We start from the raw sequence: 17,482 nt of genomic DNA on the forward strand, positions 1-17,482 counted from the left end.
AATATCTTTATGATAGTGTCACGCTTATAATGCGGAGATTGGTGTTATTGATAAATACATTACGGTGATTTGTTGAGTGGTAGATATGTTATTAGGAGTTGTTTTGGTGTTACTCTAGCAGATGGATTGGCCCAATTATAGGGGAGACTCTGCCGAAATGTCTGCAAAATTTGGGAGTTAGAAAAATTTGGGATATTGAGATGTGCAAAGAAAGAGATAAGTTACATTATGTGTTTGAGGACAGACTCTACTTCTCATTTGAGGACGAATGAACCGAAGTCGGGGAGAATGTAATACCCCATATTTGATGGGTGCATAGGCACGAGTTTCTATAGCCAGAGTGGAATAATATCGTATGTTGACGTGAAAATCGGACCTTTCTGGAAATGATTGGAGTGTAAGAAATTTGGTTTCAAAGTTTACAAATATGGATAAAGGAAATAATCTCAATTAAAATGGTATTGTCGGACTTATGTCGAATGCGGTAATGTGGGATCAATCGCGAATAATTGTGTAAAAGTAAAATCATCAATTTGGTAACATGAGAATAATTCTTAGTACGTTCGAGGACGTACGTCTGATTTAGAGGTGGAGAATATGATGACCCAAAATGTCATCTTTAATTTAAATAATTATCTCGGTATTTTAAGACCTTGAAAAGCACTATCAATAAATCCCCGACTTGCGTACGCAGTCCGTATAATTTTCCGGAAGGTTCTTATGTGAAAAATGGATTAAATTGTGAACTAGAGCTTTAAAACTCAATTGAGTTGACTTCGGTCAATATTTTGGGCAAACGAACTCGGATAAAAGTTTTGACCATTCCGGTAGTTCCGTATCGTGATTTGGGACTTGGTCATATGCTCGAAATCGAATTTGGAGGTACTTAGATCAAATTATCGCCATTTAACGGAATCTAGAAATCTAAGGTTCAAGATTTCTCAAGTTTGACCGGAGATTTGACTTTTTGATATCGGGGTCGGAATCCAGTTCTGAAAATTTTCATAGCTTTGTTATGTCATTTATGACTTGTGTGCAAAATTTGAAGTCAATCGGACTTGATTTGATAGGTTTTTGCATCGAATATAGAAGTTGGACGTTCTTAGTTTCATTAGGCTTGAATTTGGGTGTGATTCACGGTTTTAGCATTATTTGATGCGATTTGAGGTTTCGACTAAGTCCGTATCATGTTTTATGACTTGTTGGTGTATTTTGTTGAAGTCTCGAGGGTCTCGGGTGGATTTCGGAAGGTTAACGATATAAAAATGCTGCTGAATTTTCTCTTTGGACATCTGCTGATTTTTTTACAGCATGTGAATAGTACCCGTGAACAGTTCCCATGAACAGTGCTAGACAGAATGTTAAGTTCTGAAAATGGGACTCCATTTTTACCAAATTGGAGCTCGGGAAGAGGCGATTTTCGGGAGATTTTCAGAGAAAACAACGGGGTAAGTGTTCTTAACTTAATTTTGGTTAGATTACCCGAATCTATTAATATTGACATTAAATATGTGAATTTAGTTGGAAGAGTTTGAAATCTTTCTCGGATAGATTTGAGGATTTAAGGGTCGAAATATTATCGAAATTTAGTAATTTTGGTATGATTAGACTCGTGGTTGGATGAGGTTTCATATTCCGTAATTTTTGTCGGGTTCCGAGATATGGGCCCCTGGCAAATTTTTAGTGCAATTTCGGATTTTTAATGGAAAATATAGAATTTCATATGGAATTAATTCCTATAATTTTTATTTACTGAATCGAATTGTTTATGACTAGATTTGAGAATTTCGGGCACAAATTCGCGAGGCAAAGGCTTGTTGGAATTTTGAATTGGTTGCAAAGCGAGTTAAGTGTTTGGTCTAACCTTAGCTTGAGGTATTAGGAGTTGTGTCTTATTTGCTACATGTTAATTGTGGAGTACGACGTATAGGCATGGTGACGAGTATCTATACGTTAGTGTAAAGCATGCCCGTGAGTCTTGTATTATAATTGTTATGACTCTGTTGTGGTTTATTGTGCTTCATATGTTATTATCACCATTGTTCCCTTGCCGAGATGTTTGTTTGATATTATTGTTCCCTTGCCGGGATGTTTGTTTTGATAGTATTGTTCCCTTGCCAGGATGTTTGTTTGATATTATTGTTCTCTTGCCGGGATGTTTGTTTTGATAGTATTGTTCCCTTGTCGGGATGTTGTTGAAATATCATTGTTCCCTTGACGGAAAGTTGTTATATTGCTCTTGTTCCCTTGTCGGGATTCCTTGTGATTATTGTTGGCTTGTAATTGGGAGCGGGTGGTACGCCTACCACAAGACATAATAAAATGGGAGCGGGTGGTACGCCTACCACAAGACATAATAAAATGGGAGTGGGTGGTACGTCTACCACAAGGTATAATGAAATGGGAGCGGGTGATACGCCTACCACAAGATATAATGAAATGGGAGCGGGTGGTACGCCTACCACGGGATACATGAAATGGGAGCGGGTGGCACGCCTGCCACGAGATACAGTAAATGGGATCGGGTTGCACGCCTGCAATAAGATGTGAAAAGAAAGTGAAATCTTCCTTTGTTTTCCTTATTCTTGTTAGTGGTTGGATTTTGGTTCCTTTATAATTCTCTTGATATTTTGTTTTTACCCTTTTTTTATATGTTCATTACTCCAAATTTCAACAATTGTTACATTTTTAACTCAATTGATTTCTCAACTAAATTTTCCTTAAACCTTTTGAGGTTGTACTTTTCTTAAAAAGGAATTTCTACTATATTTTGATTTATTTATTTCTCTTATTAAAAGTAATGATTCATTCGATATTGTACTTTAATGGAAAAGGGTATCTTCTTTATCAAATGATTTCTAAAAATAACTTCATCTTTTCTTGTTGATTTCCTAATTGAGTTGGAAGCTATATTCTACTTTATGTTAAGTGAAATGAGGCGTCACAAGGCAACCTTTACTCGAAAGAATTATATTCGAAAAATGCTTATTTGAAAGATATTTATTTGAAGGAAATATATTCGAAATATATTTATTGAAAAGCATATTATCTTAGAGATTATTACTTGAAAGATTTATAGGCGAAAGATTTATATTTGAAGGATTTGATTAATTGATTGCACTTGTATTTATTATTTGTTGAGAAACATTTAATGGTATTCTTGTTGCCTCCTTTTTATATCACCGGTTGATCATTTTTTCCATCATTGTTATCTGCTTCCTATTATTTTTGTACGCTATATTGCACAGGTTTATTTGGTAGTCTGGTCCTGGCCTTGTCACTACTTCGTCGAGGTTAGGCTAGACACTTACCAGCACATGAGGTCGGTTGTGCTGATACTACACTCTGCACTCTTTTGTGCAGATCCCAGTGCTGTAGACTTCGGACCGCAGTGAGATTGTTGTTTCTTGTTCATCAGGCGATCCGAGGTAGTCCTGCAGGCGTCCGCAGGTCTTGACGTCTCCCTCTATCTACTATTCCTGTTTCTTTCATGTATTTCCAGAGACAGTGTTGTATTTATTTCTTTCAGACCTTTATTTGTAGTAGTCCTAGATAGTCTGTGAAGTTGTGACACCAGTCTTGGGTAGATTTGTTATGGATTGGTATTAGCAGTATTATTAAAACTTTACAATGCAGCCTTCCGCTTATTCAATTCTGTTATTATCTAATTGTTGGCTCTTAACTGTTATCGGATTAAAAATGGAAACAAGGTAGATAGTTCAGTTGGTTGGCTTGCCTAGCTTTCACTAGTAGGTGCCACCACGACTCCCGAGGGTGGGAAATCCGGGTCGTGACATGTACTCTTAAAGGTAAGACAAAGGACAAACCCGAAGGCTAGAATGGACTTACAAGAATATTGCAGGTGACCTGAATTATACTTGCAGACAACAAACAATGGTAAGATATTCAAGCCCAAAGCAAGTTACACATTCACTTTGGAGTAAAGATGGCAAATTTGTGATTGGGTAACAAAATTGAAGATGCCTGAGGGTTATGTGTCGAATCTTGGGGAAAAAGTTGATATGGAGGTAGGGAAGTTGAGTCATTTGAAAAGTCATGACTGTCATGTTTTTATGGAGACCTTAGTGCCTATTGCATTTTGTGGTTTGCCTGAAAGAATCAGAAAACCCATCACAGAAATTAGTTTGTTTTTCAAAGACTTGTGTTCTTCCATATTAAGGGAAGAAAACCTACTCCAGATGGATCAGAACATTCGTGTAACTTCTGGTAAGATGAAAAAGATACTTTCATGTGGGTTTTTTGATGTGATGGAACACCTTCCAATCCACCTTGTACACGAGGCACGACTTGGAGGGCCTGTTCAATGCAGATGGATGTATCCCTTTGAGAGGTAATATTATAAGTTTGATGTAATTTTCTGTTTTATTTGATTGTTTTTGGCTAACCTGAAATTATGTAGGACAATTGGCAAATGCAAACAATTTGTTAAACAGAGGAATAGGATTGAAGGATCTATATGCAAAGCTTATCTTGCAAAGGAAACTGCTCATTTTTGTTCTTATTATTTTGAGAATAATGTGCCATTTGCTTAATTTATTTTAATTTTCAAAGTATATCTATTCTATTTATTAACTAAAATTTATGAGTTTTCAGGAAAAGAAGTTGGGGCGTCTGATGAACCAAGATGAGCTATTCCAGGAGACTCATATTGTAAAGAAGAAGAAAGAGACGAATCAAGAAAGGTGGGTCGAGGGACGAGCCTCGACTGTACATGTAAGTTCTCACTTTTCATTAAGTATTTTGATTTACTTTTATATAAATTTTGAAATACTAATTCAATGTAATTTTTCTTATGGGGTCGCTTCACAGTTGAAGTGGATGAATTCATACACAGTCAGCCACCTAATGAGTCGGGCGAGCCAATCCAACCTTCGGACGAGGATGCTGAAAGAATGTGGACGGAGGCTGCAGGCGGTCCAAAATAGGGGAAGGTATACGGGCTTCCTACTAAGAAATTTCATCGCTATAAGTGTGGAATGCAAGGAATAGGGACTTCCTCGCAAGCCGAGCAACTTGATGGGGAGAGCCTCTCCGCTATGCGGGAGACTGTAACAAAGCTCACATCCGAGCTAGAAGCGGCCAAAGAAAGAGAAAAGCTTAGAGATGCTCAGTACATTGGCATGCAAGCTCAGTACCAGGGCATGCAAGAGCAGCTCAAATCTCACCTAGCTTCTGGAGGCTTTCCGATTCCCCGGTCTTGTGATTCATCGCCAGAGGCTCGCCTTCCCCGTACTCGTTCCTCCCGTCCTCCAAGTGCTCGTTCCTCCCGTCCTCCCCGTGATCGTTCTTCCCGTCCTCGACAAGTAGACCCTTCTGGATACCTTCATGGTGATGAAAATTCATCAGACAGTGATAATAATGATGTACAAAACACTCATTGACTTTTATACACTTTGAACTAGACAAATAGAATCGGTTTTCGAATGAGCTTGTAATAAGAGTTAACTTAGTTTGGTTAGCTTAATGTGGTAGTTCTATTGAACTTTCAACTTTGTTGGTTTTAATGTTGTTTTTGTGTTGTTGTTGTTGTTGTTGTGTTGTTGTTGTTGTGTTGTTGTTGGTATTGTTGTTGTTGTTGCTTCTAATAGTGATTTGGTGTGCTGGCAGGTAGTGTAGCTGCCAAAACAGGCAGTTTCTGCCAAAATAATACCCAGAAAAGCGACCAACTTTGGTCGCTTTTCTATTAAAAAAATTATTTTCTGGGAAATAGCGACCAAAGTTGGTCGCTAATTAACCCAGATTTCTTAAAAAGCGACCAACTTTGGTCGTTATTCCATTAAAAAAAATAATTTCTGGAAATATAGCGACCAATTTTGGTCGTTTATATTTAAAATATAATTAAATTCTTGAAATTAGCGACCAATTTTGGTTGCTTATTTTTTAAAAAAATTAATAAAAAAGCAACCAACTTTGGTGTCTATTTTTCAGATTTTAAAATATAATATTTGGTTTAGAGACCAAAATTGGTCGCTATATTTTGATTAATAATAAATTAAAAAAATAGAATTTACATGTAGAGACCAACTTTGGTCGCTAAAATTATATTATTAAAATATTAAATTGACCAAAGTTGGTCGGTATATTCTTTACCCGGAATATTTGGTCCTTTTACCTTAGAGACCAAAGTTGGTCGCTAATTAACGACCAACTTTGGTCCCTAAGATAAAGGGACCAGCAATATAGCGACCAGGCCTGTTTGAACGCTTTTTGGTCGCTTTTTGACCTAAAGGGACGACCAAGACACATTGGAGGCAGGCGAGCGTCGGACCAAGCAAAGAGTAAGGGTGCCTTGACTATATATAGTAAGGGAAAACCTTCGATTAAATGGGACTGTTCCCTCCTTTCTTTCTCTGAAGCTCTCTTCTTGTATTCTTGATAGGAAAGAAGTAATCTATAGAAGAAAATGTAAAGCTATCTCCCCATCGATCGATGGGAGACACAATATAGAATTTCAATAAGATCATTTACATCTCTTTTATCTTATACACGATCCATGCTATTAGCTCTTTGATCCGGGATTAATTATATTTTTTAAAATTTACCTCTTTATCTTCTTTGATTGATTTGTTCAAAAAGATTTCGATATCTTTTGAGTCAAACAACAGTTTGAGTTAATAATCAACCTCAAGGGCAAAGCGAGACTCCAAATATATGACACTTTGGATTATAGGGAAACCAATAACCACAAAGAGCAGGATGTCAGAGAAACATGTCATTCGCGACAATATATATGGGCATCACCCGCGGGCATATGATTTAAAAGCTTCCTCTAGCCAAATGATGTACTTGTACAAATCGAACCAACAGTCACCTAATATAAATAAATTACAGGGGAATTTGATCTCCTCTGTTTCTTGCTAATGTTAGATAAACAAACTTAAAGTATTATATCGAACAATTATATTGGCAACAGGAGCTAAGGCAACGAGTTGTTCATATAGCAAATCTTTTGGTGAGAAGGAGGGCCACGTTCAGAAGAATTTTGAATCGATCCAAAAGAGAAAGACTCGTGTCAAGGCATAGTAAGAGGAATTTTCTCTTTACAGCTTGTTATACAATACAATACTATACGACACAATATGAAATGATACATAACAAACAAGCTGTTAGTTCATTCCGGGCGAAAGTCTACTCCTTCAACTAACAGGCCACCTATCCCAGGACGACGCCTTAGAGAGGGAACGTAAAAAAAAATTGAATCTAATAATTAGGATGTCAAATGAATTGATTTATTCGAAAAAGAGTGAAACCGTGCAATACCAGACATCTTTTACATGGAAAGACATAGTATAGTAAGAGGTTCTTTTCTCCGTCATTCCCTCTATTCCTTGAATTAAGAGGCCACTTGTCTCAAAACGACGTTGAATCTCCATTAATCGCATTTCAACATCTCTATCCTCTCTGCTACCGTTGAAAAAGTTGCCCATTTTTATTTCTGTCCATCCGTCAACTCTTCTTTGAGCATTGCAACCTTCGGGCAGTGACAGAAGATACTCCATGGGTAAAATTCACTTGATTAGTGTTGATGATTTAATTTGGACTGTTTATATAGAAAAAAGTAGACAAGAGAGGTTGCTCTGATGGTAAGCAATCTCCACTTTCAACTAAGAGGTTGTGAGTTCGAGTCTCCCTAAGAGCAAGGTGGGAAGTTCTTGGAGGGAAGGATGCCGGGGGTCTATTTGGAAATAGCCTCTCTACCCTAGGGTAGGGATAAGGTCTGCGTACACAAGATTTTAAATTATGAAAACTTTTTTCAGAGTGTTTACACCTGTTTTGTTTGTTAGTTTGTGGTTAAGAATTGTTATTGATTCGAATATATATATAGGATACTTGATGACAAAACCAGTGTCTTTCTCAGAATGTATTAATGGGACAGCTAAGTAAACCAAAGTCTTTTTTAAAAAACTACCCCAAAACAAGAGTTGGAGGTGATATAAGCAGAATTTCCCCTTGGTTTTCACTTCCATGCTTAGTCATCCTATCTGCAACTTGGTTTTCTTCTCAGAAAGTGCGAATTATGTATAATTCAGATAATAATATTGTCATTACATTTATGTAGTGCTTTTAATTCTTTTTTATGGTCTAGCGTAAATGAAACTTATTGACTCGACACTAATTCAGATTTGCACCATGTAGGGCCCATTCAGAAAAGAAGGGGCTCCTACCAAGAATTTTTTCTTTTTCGGGACCGAACCCAAGAACTTAAGTTAAGGGTGGAGAGATTTCATCATCCCACCAAGGACAACGACTTGCCATAAAACTTCTAGCCAAATGATATACGTGAACAAATTGTACAAACTTGGAGTATTAAATTGAACAATTATATTCGCAGCAGGCACTAGAATTGCGTTTTTCATATAGCAAATCTTTGGTGAGAAGGGCCATATTCAGAAGAATTTAAATCTATAGAAAACAGAGAGATTCTCGTGTTCATTCTGGTCGAAACTCTATTCCTTGAACTAAGAGGCCACCTCTACCATAACGACGCCTGATCTCCATTAATCGCACTTCAACATCTCTATCCTCTCCGCTGTCATTGAAAAACTTCCCCATTTCTATTTCCATCCATTCATCAACTCTTCTTTGAGCTTTAACTTAGCCAATTCTCCTGACTTTTCGTCGTTCCTCAGCTTCATTGTCACTCTCACAACTGACAAATTTAACAACTGACTGACCAATTTCAAGACCGTCAAATTCATCTGGCGCGAAGTTGAACACCAGATACACGACATATGTTGTTCTCTTTGACAACATTTGACTTGCAATCTTGCCACGGATATCAAGCCAACAAAAACCCCGGAAATAAGCAATTTCTGAGAATCTGCAAAAAAAAAAAAAAAAAAAAAAAAAAAATCTCAATATTTATAAATTCATATATGCAGCTCATTTACAAGTTAAGAATACATGGATTGTTAATGAGAATCTGCAAAATTTCCAAGAATTTTCTGATCTTCTGCAAAGAGATTCTTATGGTCATTCTGCTTTCGCAACCGATACTGATAGATAAGGCAACTGGCTCTTTTGAGCATGAACTCAACTTGCAGAAATGCAAGGTATACACCTTTGTGGTCCGGCCCTTTCCTGGACCTCGCCCATAACGAGAGCTTAGTACCCTGGACTGCCCTTTTATTAAAGTTTGAACTCATAATTTCAAAAAGTACAATGAGTTTACTACTAAGAACATTAAAGATTAAGCCCGTCATGGTTAAATCTTGGATTCACCTATATATAATAATAATAGAATTTTATTTCAACATATGCAAAGCTCAACAAGGAATGTTACAGAATTTTATTTCTGCTCATGATTGCAAATCCATTTTCTTGGAAGCAAATGAGTGCTATTCTGTCTTAAAAGAGTCCTTTTTTGTCTATCTAATTAACTAATTCCTTCTAAAAAGTAAATTCATAACAAACAACAACATACCATGTGTGATTCCACAAATGGGGTCTAGGGAGGGTGGGTAAGTGACGAAGCATAAAAATTTACCCAACATGTTTAAATTTGAAAGAAGTAAAAACTTCTCAACAAAAGGGTGTTCAACATTTGTTATACCTAATATTTTACTTATATATACAGTTTAATTTTTCGACGGAGGTGATCAATTTTAAGACATGTAGCTTAGCCCCTGAGTGAGGTATACACAGACCTTATCCCTATCTTGTATGAGGTAGAGAGACTGTTTTCAATAGACAAAGAACTAGGGGGCATTCCGAGAATTGAACTCGGGACATCAAAAAGTAAATTCGTCAATAGAGAAAATAGAAAACCTGGATTCGGGGTAATATGAGAGTCCCCAATATTGTGGTGTATGCTCCCATGAAAAAGCAATTTCCTTTGGTGCCACCATAATACATTTCTTCCCAGTTTTCTTATCAAGTGAAAAGCTCTATTCAAGATATGAAATCACATATACAAAATGCATCAGAGGAAAAAAAAAACATGTTATTCACAGCATTCTATTATTCAATACAATTTTCACAACTTTCAGGAATTCAAATATTTGATTATTCAAATCTTAAACTTTAAATGGGATGAACTCTAGAACTCAATGTTTTGATATTACTTTGATAATGTTTCCACTATCACTAATACAATACATAAGTCACTTTAATTATTGAAAGTTCATTGTGCAGTCAAAAACTGTCATATAAAATGGGACAGATGGAGTATCATTCACAAGCCACAACTAAAATGAAGAAAATTAAAAAGCATAAATTGCACTTTTGGTCCTTACTCCTTAGATATTATGGAAACACAACAGTGGTCCATCTAATTACACAATTAAGCTAAAAATCATATATATCGTCACTAACTAAAAATAAGAAATCAAAACCAAAATTCAGCGGATTTCGCTCATCAAGTTCTTCTTTGATCTGCCGCTGTTAGAACACCACAATATTCGTCTTTTTGGGGTTAATGTTCTCAATGGTGAATCGATCATTCGATATCCTTTTCCTTCTGCGACGGAATGGAAGAAAAGTAATGAAACCTGCGATGGCTACTGAATAACCTCCTTTTACTTTCTCAATAATAAAGCCTTTGACCTTTGTATTCGTTCGCCAAATCTTGTTCAGTTCCATCCAAGCTCGGTTTTGTCTGAATCTTCGTGGAAGAAGTCTACATCAGAAAGGAAATAATCTTGATTTGTATCGTCAGCTATTAAATAATATTTGTGTCAAATATGAGAGACAATAAACAAGAAGAATCTACATCAAGTGTCAACAATACGTCATCATTGGCATCTTCGCTTATGACAAGAATTGTGTCAAATGCGAAATTTGCGGTAGAAATTTTTGACTGGTCCGGGCATTTTGGGATGTGGCAAGGTGAGGTTCTAGATGTCCTTTTTCAACAAGGGCTAGATCTTGTCATTGAAGAAAAGAGACTAGATGTTATTGGAGAAGAAGATTGGAAAATTATCAACCGTGTTGTTTGCGGTACCATTCGATCCTTCCTTGCTAGAGAGCAGAAATATCCATACACAAAGGAAACTTCTGCAAGTAAATTATGGAAAGCACTGGAGGATAAATTATTGAAGAAAAATAGTCAAAATAAATTGTACATGAAGAAGAGACTGTTTCACTTCACCTATGTTCCTGGTAACACGATGAATGAACATATCACCAGTTTCAATAAGTTGGTCACAGATTTGCAAAATATGGATACAACTTATGATGATGGTGACTTGGCCTTGATGTTGTTGGTGTCACTTCCTGATGAGTACGAGCACCTTGAAACTACTCTACTCCATGGAAATGACGAAGTTTCTCTCAGAGAAGTTTGTTCGGCTTTGTACAGCTATGAACAAAGAAAGCGAGAAAAACAGAAGGGCGGAGAAGGAGAAGCACTATTTGTGAGGGGTCGTCCTCAAAATCAAACGAGGACAAAGAAGGGAAGATCCAAGTCAAGACCCAGACCCAGCAAAGATGAATGTGCCTTTTGTCGAGAAAAAGGGCACTGGAAGAAAGACTATCCGAAGTTGAAGAATAAGGCCAAGCATAACAATGGAAAGGCCATTATGGATTCAAATGTAGCTGATTGTGATGATTCAGACTTCTCATTAGTTACAACAGAGTCATCAACATAATCAGACATATGGTTGATGGACTCGTCCTGTAGCTATCATGTGTGTCCCAATAGGGACTGGTTTGTGGAATTTCAAGAAGGAGAATATGGAGTCACCTACACAGCGGATAACAGCTCTCTTACCTCATATGGCATTGGTTCAATACGATTAAGGAACCATGATGGAATGATCAGAACATTAGCAGATGTTCGATTTGTACCGGATTTGAAGAAGAATCTCATCTCTGTAGGAGCCCTAGAATCAAAAGGGTTCAAAATCATTGCAGAAAATGGAGTGATGAGAGTATGCTCCGGTGCACTAGTGGTAATGAAGGCTAATCGGAAGAATAATAATATGTACCGCTATCGTGGCAGTACAGTTATTGGGACAGCGACAGTGACATCCAGTGACGACAAAGAGGCAGAAGCAACCAAGCTATGGCACATGCGTTTGGGACATGCTGGAGGAAAATCCTTGAAAACTCTATCAGATCAAGGATTGTTAAAAGGAGTAAAGGCTTGCAACTTGGAGTTTTGTGAGCATTGTGTCAAAGGGAAACATGCAAGGGATAAATTTGGTACATCGATCCATAATACTAAAGGCATTTTGGATTATGTACACTCTGATGTTTGGGGTGGTTCCAAAACACCTTCATTGGGTGGGAAGCACTATTTTGTAACCTTTGTTGATGATTTTTCCCGAAGAGTGTGAGTGTATACAATGAAAAGCAAAGATGAAGTGCTGGGAATTTTTCTCAAATGGAAGACGATGGTGGAGAATCAAACAGGCAGGAGGATCAAGTGTATTCGCACAGACAATGGAGGTGAATACAAAAGTGATCATTTCAATAAGGTCTGTGAAAATGATGGCATCGTCCGACACTTCACTGTTAGATATACACCACAACAGAATGGAGTGGCAGAACGTATGAACCGGACCTTGCTGGAGAAGGTACGGTGTATGTTGTCCAATGCTGGCTTGGGCAAAGAATTTTGGGCTGAGGCAATTACATATGCATGCCACCTCATTAATCATCTACCATCTGCTGCTATTGATGGCAAGACACCATTTGAAAAATGGTATGGAAAGTCTGCTGTAGATTATGACTCTTTGCACGTGTTTGACTCAACTGCATATTATCATGTGACAGAGTCAAAATTGGATCCAAGGGCAAAGAATGCTATTTTTATGGGAATTACTTCTTGAGTCAAAGGATATCGCTTATGGTGTCCTATGACAAAGAAAGTAATATTCAGCAGGGATGTTACCTTTGATGAATCTGCTATGGTAAATAAGGTAACAGAAGATACCAAACAAAATGAAGGTGCTTCTAAGCAGGTGGAGTTTGAGGGAAAATTTATTTTTCCTACACAAGAAGCAGAGGAGGAAACAAATGAAGATTACCCTCTGGAAGGAGAGCCAGTAGAGGAGATTCCAACTCAGGAACCTCAACAACAACTTGAATCAATAGCAACCAGCATGCCAAAAAGAACAATAACGAAATCTGTTCGTCTCATAGAGACGGTTGCTTGTGCAACCTCAATTGTAGCTGATGATGTCCCTACCACTTATAAAGACGTTGTCCAAAGTTCAGAAGAAGATAAGTGGAGGATTGCCATGAATGATGAAATACAGTCCCTTCATCAGAATCATATATGGAGATTGGCCAATCTCCCGAAGGGAAAGAAAGCAATTGGGTGCAAATGGGTATTTGCAAAGAAAGAAGGATTTCCTAACCAAGTAGATGTTCGCTACAAAGGAAGATTGGTGGCCAAATGATATGCTCAAAAGGAGGGAATTGATTACAATGAAGTGTTTTCTCCAGTTGTAAAACATTCCTCCAGTAGAATTATGTTGGCTTTGGTAGCACAATTGGATTTGGAACTAGTTCAGATGGATGTAAAAACTCCTACATGACTCAGCCAGAAGGATTCAAAGTTGCTGGAAAAGAAAATATGGTGTGCAAACTTGAAAAATCGTTGTACGGATTGAAACAATCTTCTAGACAATGGTACAAGTGATTTGACGAGTTTATGTTGCGGCAAGGGTACAAGAAAAGCAAATACGATCATTGTGTGTATTTGCACAAGCTTAAAGATGGTTCCTTTGTATATCTTCTCCTATATGTTGATGATATGTTGATAGCTTCCAAGAATTCGGAAGAAATTGATAAGTTAAAGATTCAACTGAAGAAGGAGTTCGAGATGAAGGATTTAGGTGAGGCAAAGAAAATTCTTGGCATGGAGATAATTAGAGATAGACGTTCAAAGAAACTCTGTTTACCTCAAAAGGAATATTTGAAGAGAGTACTTCAACGTTTTGGCATAGATGACAAGACTAAGCCAGTTAGTACTCCACTTGCTTCCCATTTTAAGCTAAGTATTACTATGTCGCCAATGGATGAAGCTGAGCGAGAGTATATGTCAAAGGTACCATACGCAAATGATGTTGGTAACTTGATGTATGCAATGGTTTGCACAAGGCCTGACATTTCACAAGTTGTTGGAGTTATTAGCAGATATATGCACAATCCAGGGAAGGAGCATTGGCAAGTTGTGAAGTGGATTCTACGGTATATTCATAATACTGTAGATGTCGGGTTAGTTTTTGAGCAGGAAGACAATTAGTTGGATATTGTGACTCAGATTTTGCGGGTGATCTGGACAAACGAAGATCAAGTACTGGTTATGTGTTTACTTTTGCAAAGGCACCAGTTAGTTGGAAGTCTACTTTGCAGTCAACAGTTGCTTTGTCTACAACAGAGGCAGAGTTATGGATATTACAGAGGTTGTGAAGGAGGCAATTTGGCTTCAAGGATTGCTAAAGGAGCTTGGTGTTGAACAAAAAGGTATCATAATTTTTTGTGATAGTCAAAGTGCTATTCAATTAGCGAAGAACCAAGTTTATCATGCAAGGACGAAGCATATTGATGTTCGGTATCATTTCGTACGAGAAATCATAGAAGAAGGAGGAGTCACGATGAAGAAAATTAGAATCCTGCTGATATGCTGACAAAGGTGGTGACTGCGATCAAGTTTCAACATTGTTTGGATTTGATCAACATTGTTGAACACTGAAGATTGAAGATTTAGACACAATCAAAAATTTGAAATTTGTTATTGAGAGAAAATTGAAGATGTGGAATTTTGCCAAGGTGGAGATTTGTTGAAGTTTGGCAAATTCTTTGTCCCACATCGGTGGGCTCTTGAGTTTGGGGGGGATTTTCCCCCTATAAAAGAAGGCCTAATGTTTAGGATTTAAACACACCTCTCATTTGCCTTCTCATCTGTTTAACGCATTTGTATCTTCTCTCTTTAGTATTATTTCACTTGTATTTTTAGAGTGGAATAAAATATTGGTTGTGTCCGAGGAGTAGGCAAAGTTGGCCGAACCTCGAAAATTCTGGTGTTCCTTTTATTGTTGCTTTATTGTCTTATTTATTATTTGGTGACTGTCATAATTTTTGGTATAGTAGTTGTGACTTATTCACACTATATATATTTGGCTTCAGCAACATATTCCACGTGCCAAAATAATCCAGGAAAAAAGTTCAAATGTCCGTATTCAACTTTTGGCAGTGGTTCAAAATTACCCTATATTATATTTCAGGTTGAGCTCATAGTGATCTCAAAATATAACGAAGGGTAAAATTAAGCTATTTCTTATAGTCCAGGAGTATCTTTTACCCTTTTTCGATAGAAAATTAACTAAATATTCTTGCAGGAGTTGGAAGGAGGAAGGGTGGAAGAAAACCATAGACGAATAAGCAATGAAAATAAAAAGAGACAAACCTAGAGTCCGGATGAGGCTTCCATTGCCAATGGTTTAAGTTATCGCCCCACGAAATTATAAGCTCTCTTGGTGCTACCATGAAACACTTCTTCCCACTGTGCTTATCCAGTGAAAAACTCTGAAAAAGAGTTTGAGTAAGAGATGCATTTACACAAGAATCATGGTTTGGCTAATTAACTGAGAAAAAAACAGGACAAATAGAAGAATATTACTCTTTCAATTTCAAATTTAATGTATAGTCCTCCCTCCGATCCATTCTACTTGAGTACAAGGTCAAAGTCCTTAATTTTGAACCGTCAATTTAGATATAGATTCTTCAAGTTTTATAAATACATATTTGAGAACTACATAAAAAAGATTATAAATCATAATAAGTTATAATTCAAAATACTTATAAAATATTTAAGAAAAATATGATCAAAGAACAACCTCGTAACTTGTTGGTTGAGCAAACTAACTTTTAGCTAGTAAATCGACTTTATACTTTATTAAAAAGAATCTCATTCAGTATGCCCTCTCTCCAAAAAAAATAAAAATATTACAGAAGCCCAAAAAACAAAAACACACACACACAACAGCACAATGTGTGACCTATGAAATTTAGGTGAAAATTAGGGATCAAATTCTGCCGAGACAATATGCTGAGTTTTTTTTTCCATTTCCCTAAATCTTAGTGGCATAAGAGTTGCACAATTTATGTCAGTAGGAGATAGTAAAAGGGGCAGCCCGGTGAACAAAGCATCCCGTGTTCATATTGAAAGGGCGATCCCGATGGGTGTAATGTAAACAGTCTACCCTAATGCAAACATTACTACCCTAATACAAATATTACTAACTGCTTACACGGCTCGAACTTGGGATCTATGACATAAGAGTTACACGATTTATGTTGGCAGGAGATAGTAAAAGGGGCAGCCCGGTGACCAATCCGCATAAAGGCCGCATCCCGAAGGGTGTGATGTAAACAATACCCTAATATAAACATTAGCGACTGCTTCTACGGCTCAAACTCATAGGTCACAGACAACCTTAACTACTCAAAGCTCCCTCTTCCAGCAAGAGATACTGTAGATATGGTAAAATAGTCCAGTCCCAGAAGCGGACCAAATACAACCTTCATTAAATAAATAAAAAACAGAACAAATAAAGCAACGAAAGCATAAAAGATAAGCACTTCAAAATAGGGTTTTTACCAGTTTGCCTCCATCAAGAAGAATGGGATATTCACAGAGACTAAAATAAAGCTCTTTTTTGGTTGTACAAACAGAAGGAAACTCTGATCTTTCAATTATTTCTTGATAATCAGAGGGCAAAAATCTTTCCCAAATAATTTCTGATTCCAAAGCAGTCTTGAATCCTCTTGATAAAATGCATGATCTTACTGCATCTACTGGAGTTGTACGTGAAAGAATTTCCAATATGCAGCCTTCTGGCAATCTTTGAAAATAATTCATTGGAGCAATAGATTTTTGCAAAATTCAAGTCAAAAACTTTGAAGACTACTCCAAGAATAGAACCAATTTTTTTATTTTTTTTTATTTCAAGATTTATATATAGACAGACGTGTATGTTTTCAATATTTGCTTAAACTTTAAGCATGTGTGTTTAAATGCGTAGCTGGATAGGAATAAGATTACTACTAAGATTTTTGCAAAATTACTGCGTCATAATTAAATAACTGATTTTGTCTCGTTCTTTTGTTTTTGGTCATTGGTGGAATTTTGTCAATATAAGGAAAAGGAAAGAAATTTAAGACATTTATTTGGTGCCCGTTATAATTTATAAAGTACAGAAAAGCGTATAAATAGGTTTCTTTTAATGTAGATTGACTAAATAAATGTTTCTCTTATTGTAGATTGAATAAATAAAAGAGTCAAACTCATTCAAACAACAATTACTACCAATAATTCTCATTCCCCAATTCCCAAAAAGTTGAGGTAGATTACGTAAATTTTCATCTTAAACTAATATATAAAAAATAAAATTAAAAAATACTAGAAGAACTATATATTTATTACTGACATATAAATCTACCATAGTACTAAAAGAGACACTAGGCCTAAGGTAAACATATCAATATGAGTAAAACTTTATCTCAACTA

General features: G+C 36.7%; 1 protein-coding gene across 3 annotated transcripts; it reads right to left on the reverse strand.

Annotated features, from left to right (window-relative positions):
* Positions 1-8,293: 8,293 nt before the first annotated feature.
* Positions 8,294-16,931, reverse strand: LOC107814944 (F-box protein PP2-B3-like). Of its 3 annotated transcripts, XM_075241425.1 has the most exons (4): positions 16,574-16,931; positions 15,380-15,498; positions 9,790-9,908; positions 8,294-8,842 (listed from the first exon to the last, which is right to left on the reverse strand). In XM_075241425.1, exons 1-4 carry the CDS (start codon positions 16,832-16,834, stop codon positions 8,577-8,579), a joined length of 765 nt encoding a protein of 254 aa, XP_075097526.1. In that variant the 5' UTR covers positions 16,835-16,931; the 3' UTR covers positions 8,294-8,576. The 3 variants fall into 3 exon arrangements, with proteins under 3 accessions (XP_075097526.1, XP_075097528.1, XP_075097527.1); XM_075241427.1 differs by lacking the exon at positions 9,790-9,908; XM_075241426.1 differs by lacking the exons at positions 8,294-8,842; positions 9,790-9,908 and adding an exon at positions 10,265-10,639.
* Positions 16,932-17,482: the final 551 nt, after the last annotated feature.

Source organism: Nicotiana tabacum, chromosome 20 (assembly GCF_000715075.1).
Source record: "Nicotiana tabacum cultivar K326 chromosome 20, ASM71507v2, whole genome shotgun sequence".
Classification (NCBI taxonomy): Eukaryota; Viridiplantae; Streptophyta; class Magnoliopsida; order Solanales; family Solanaceae; genus Nicotiana; species Nicotiana tabacum.

What these genes read in the sequence shown, in the direction of transcription:
- LOC107814944 (XM_075241425.1), bottom strand. Translation starts at nt 16,834, where the DNA reads ATGAATTATTTTCAAAGATTGCCAGAAGGCTGCATATTGGAAATTCTT. An exon ending in TTCTTGATGGAGGCAAACTG is followed by an intron (nt 15,499 to 16,573) that starts GTAAAAACCCTA and finishes ACTCTTTTTCAG; the next exon opens with AGTTTTTCACTGGATAAGCA. An exon ending in TCATATTACCCCGAATCCAG is followed by an intron (nt 8,843 to 9,789) that starts GTTTTCTATTTT and finishes TTTTTTTTGCAG; the next exon opens with ATTCTCAGAAATTGCTTATT.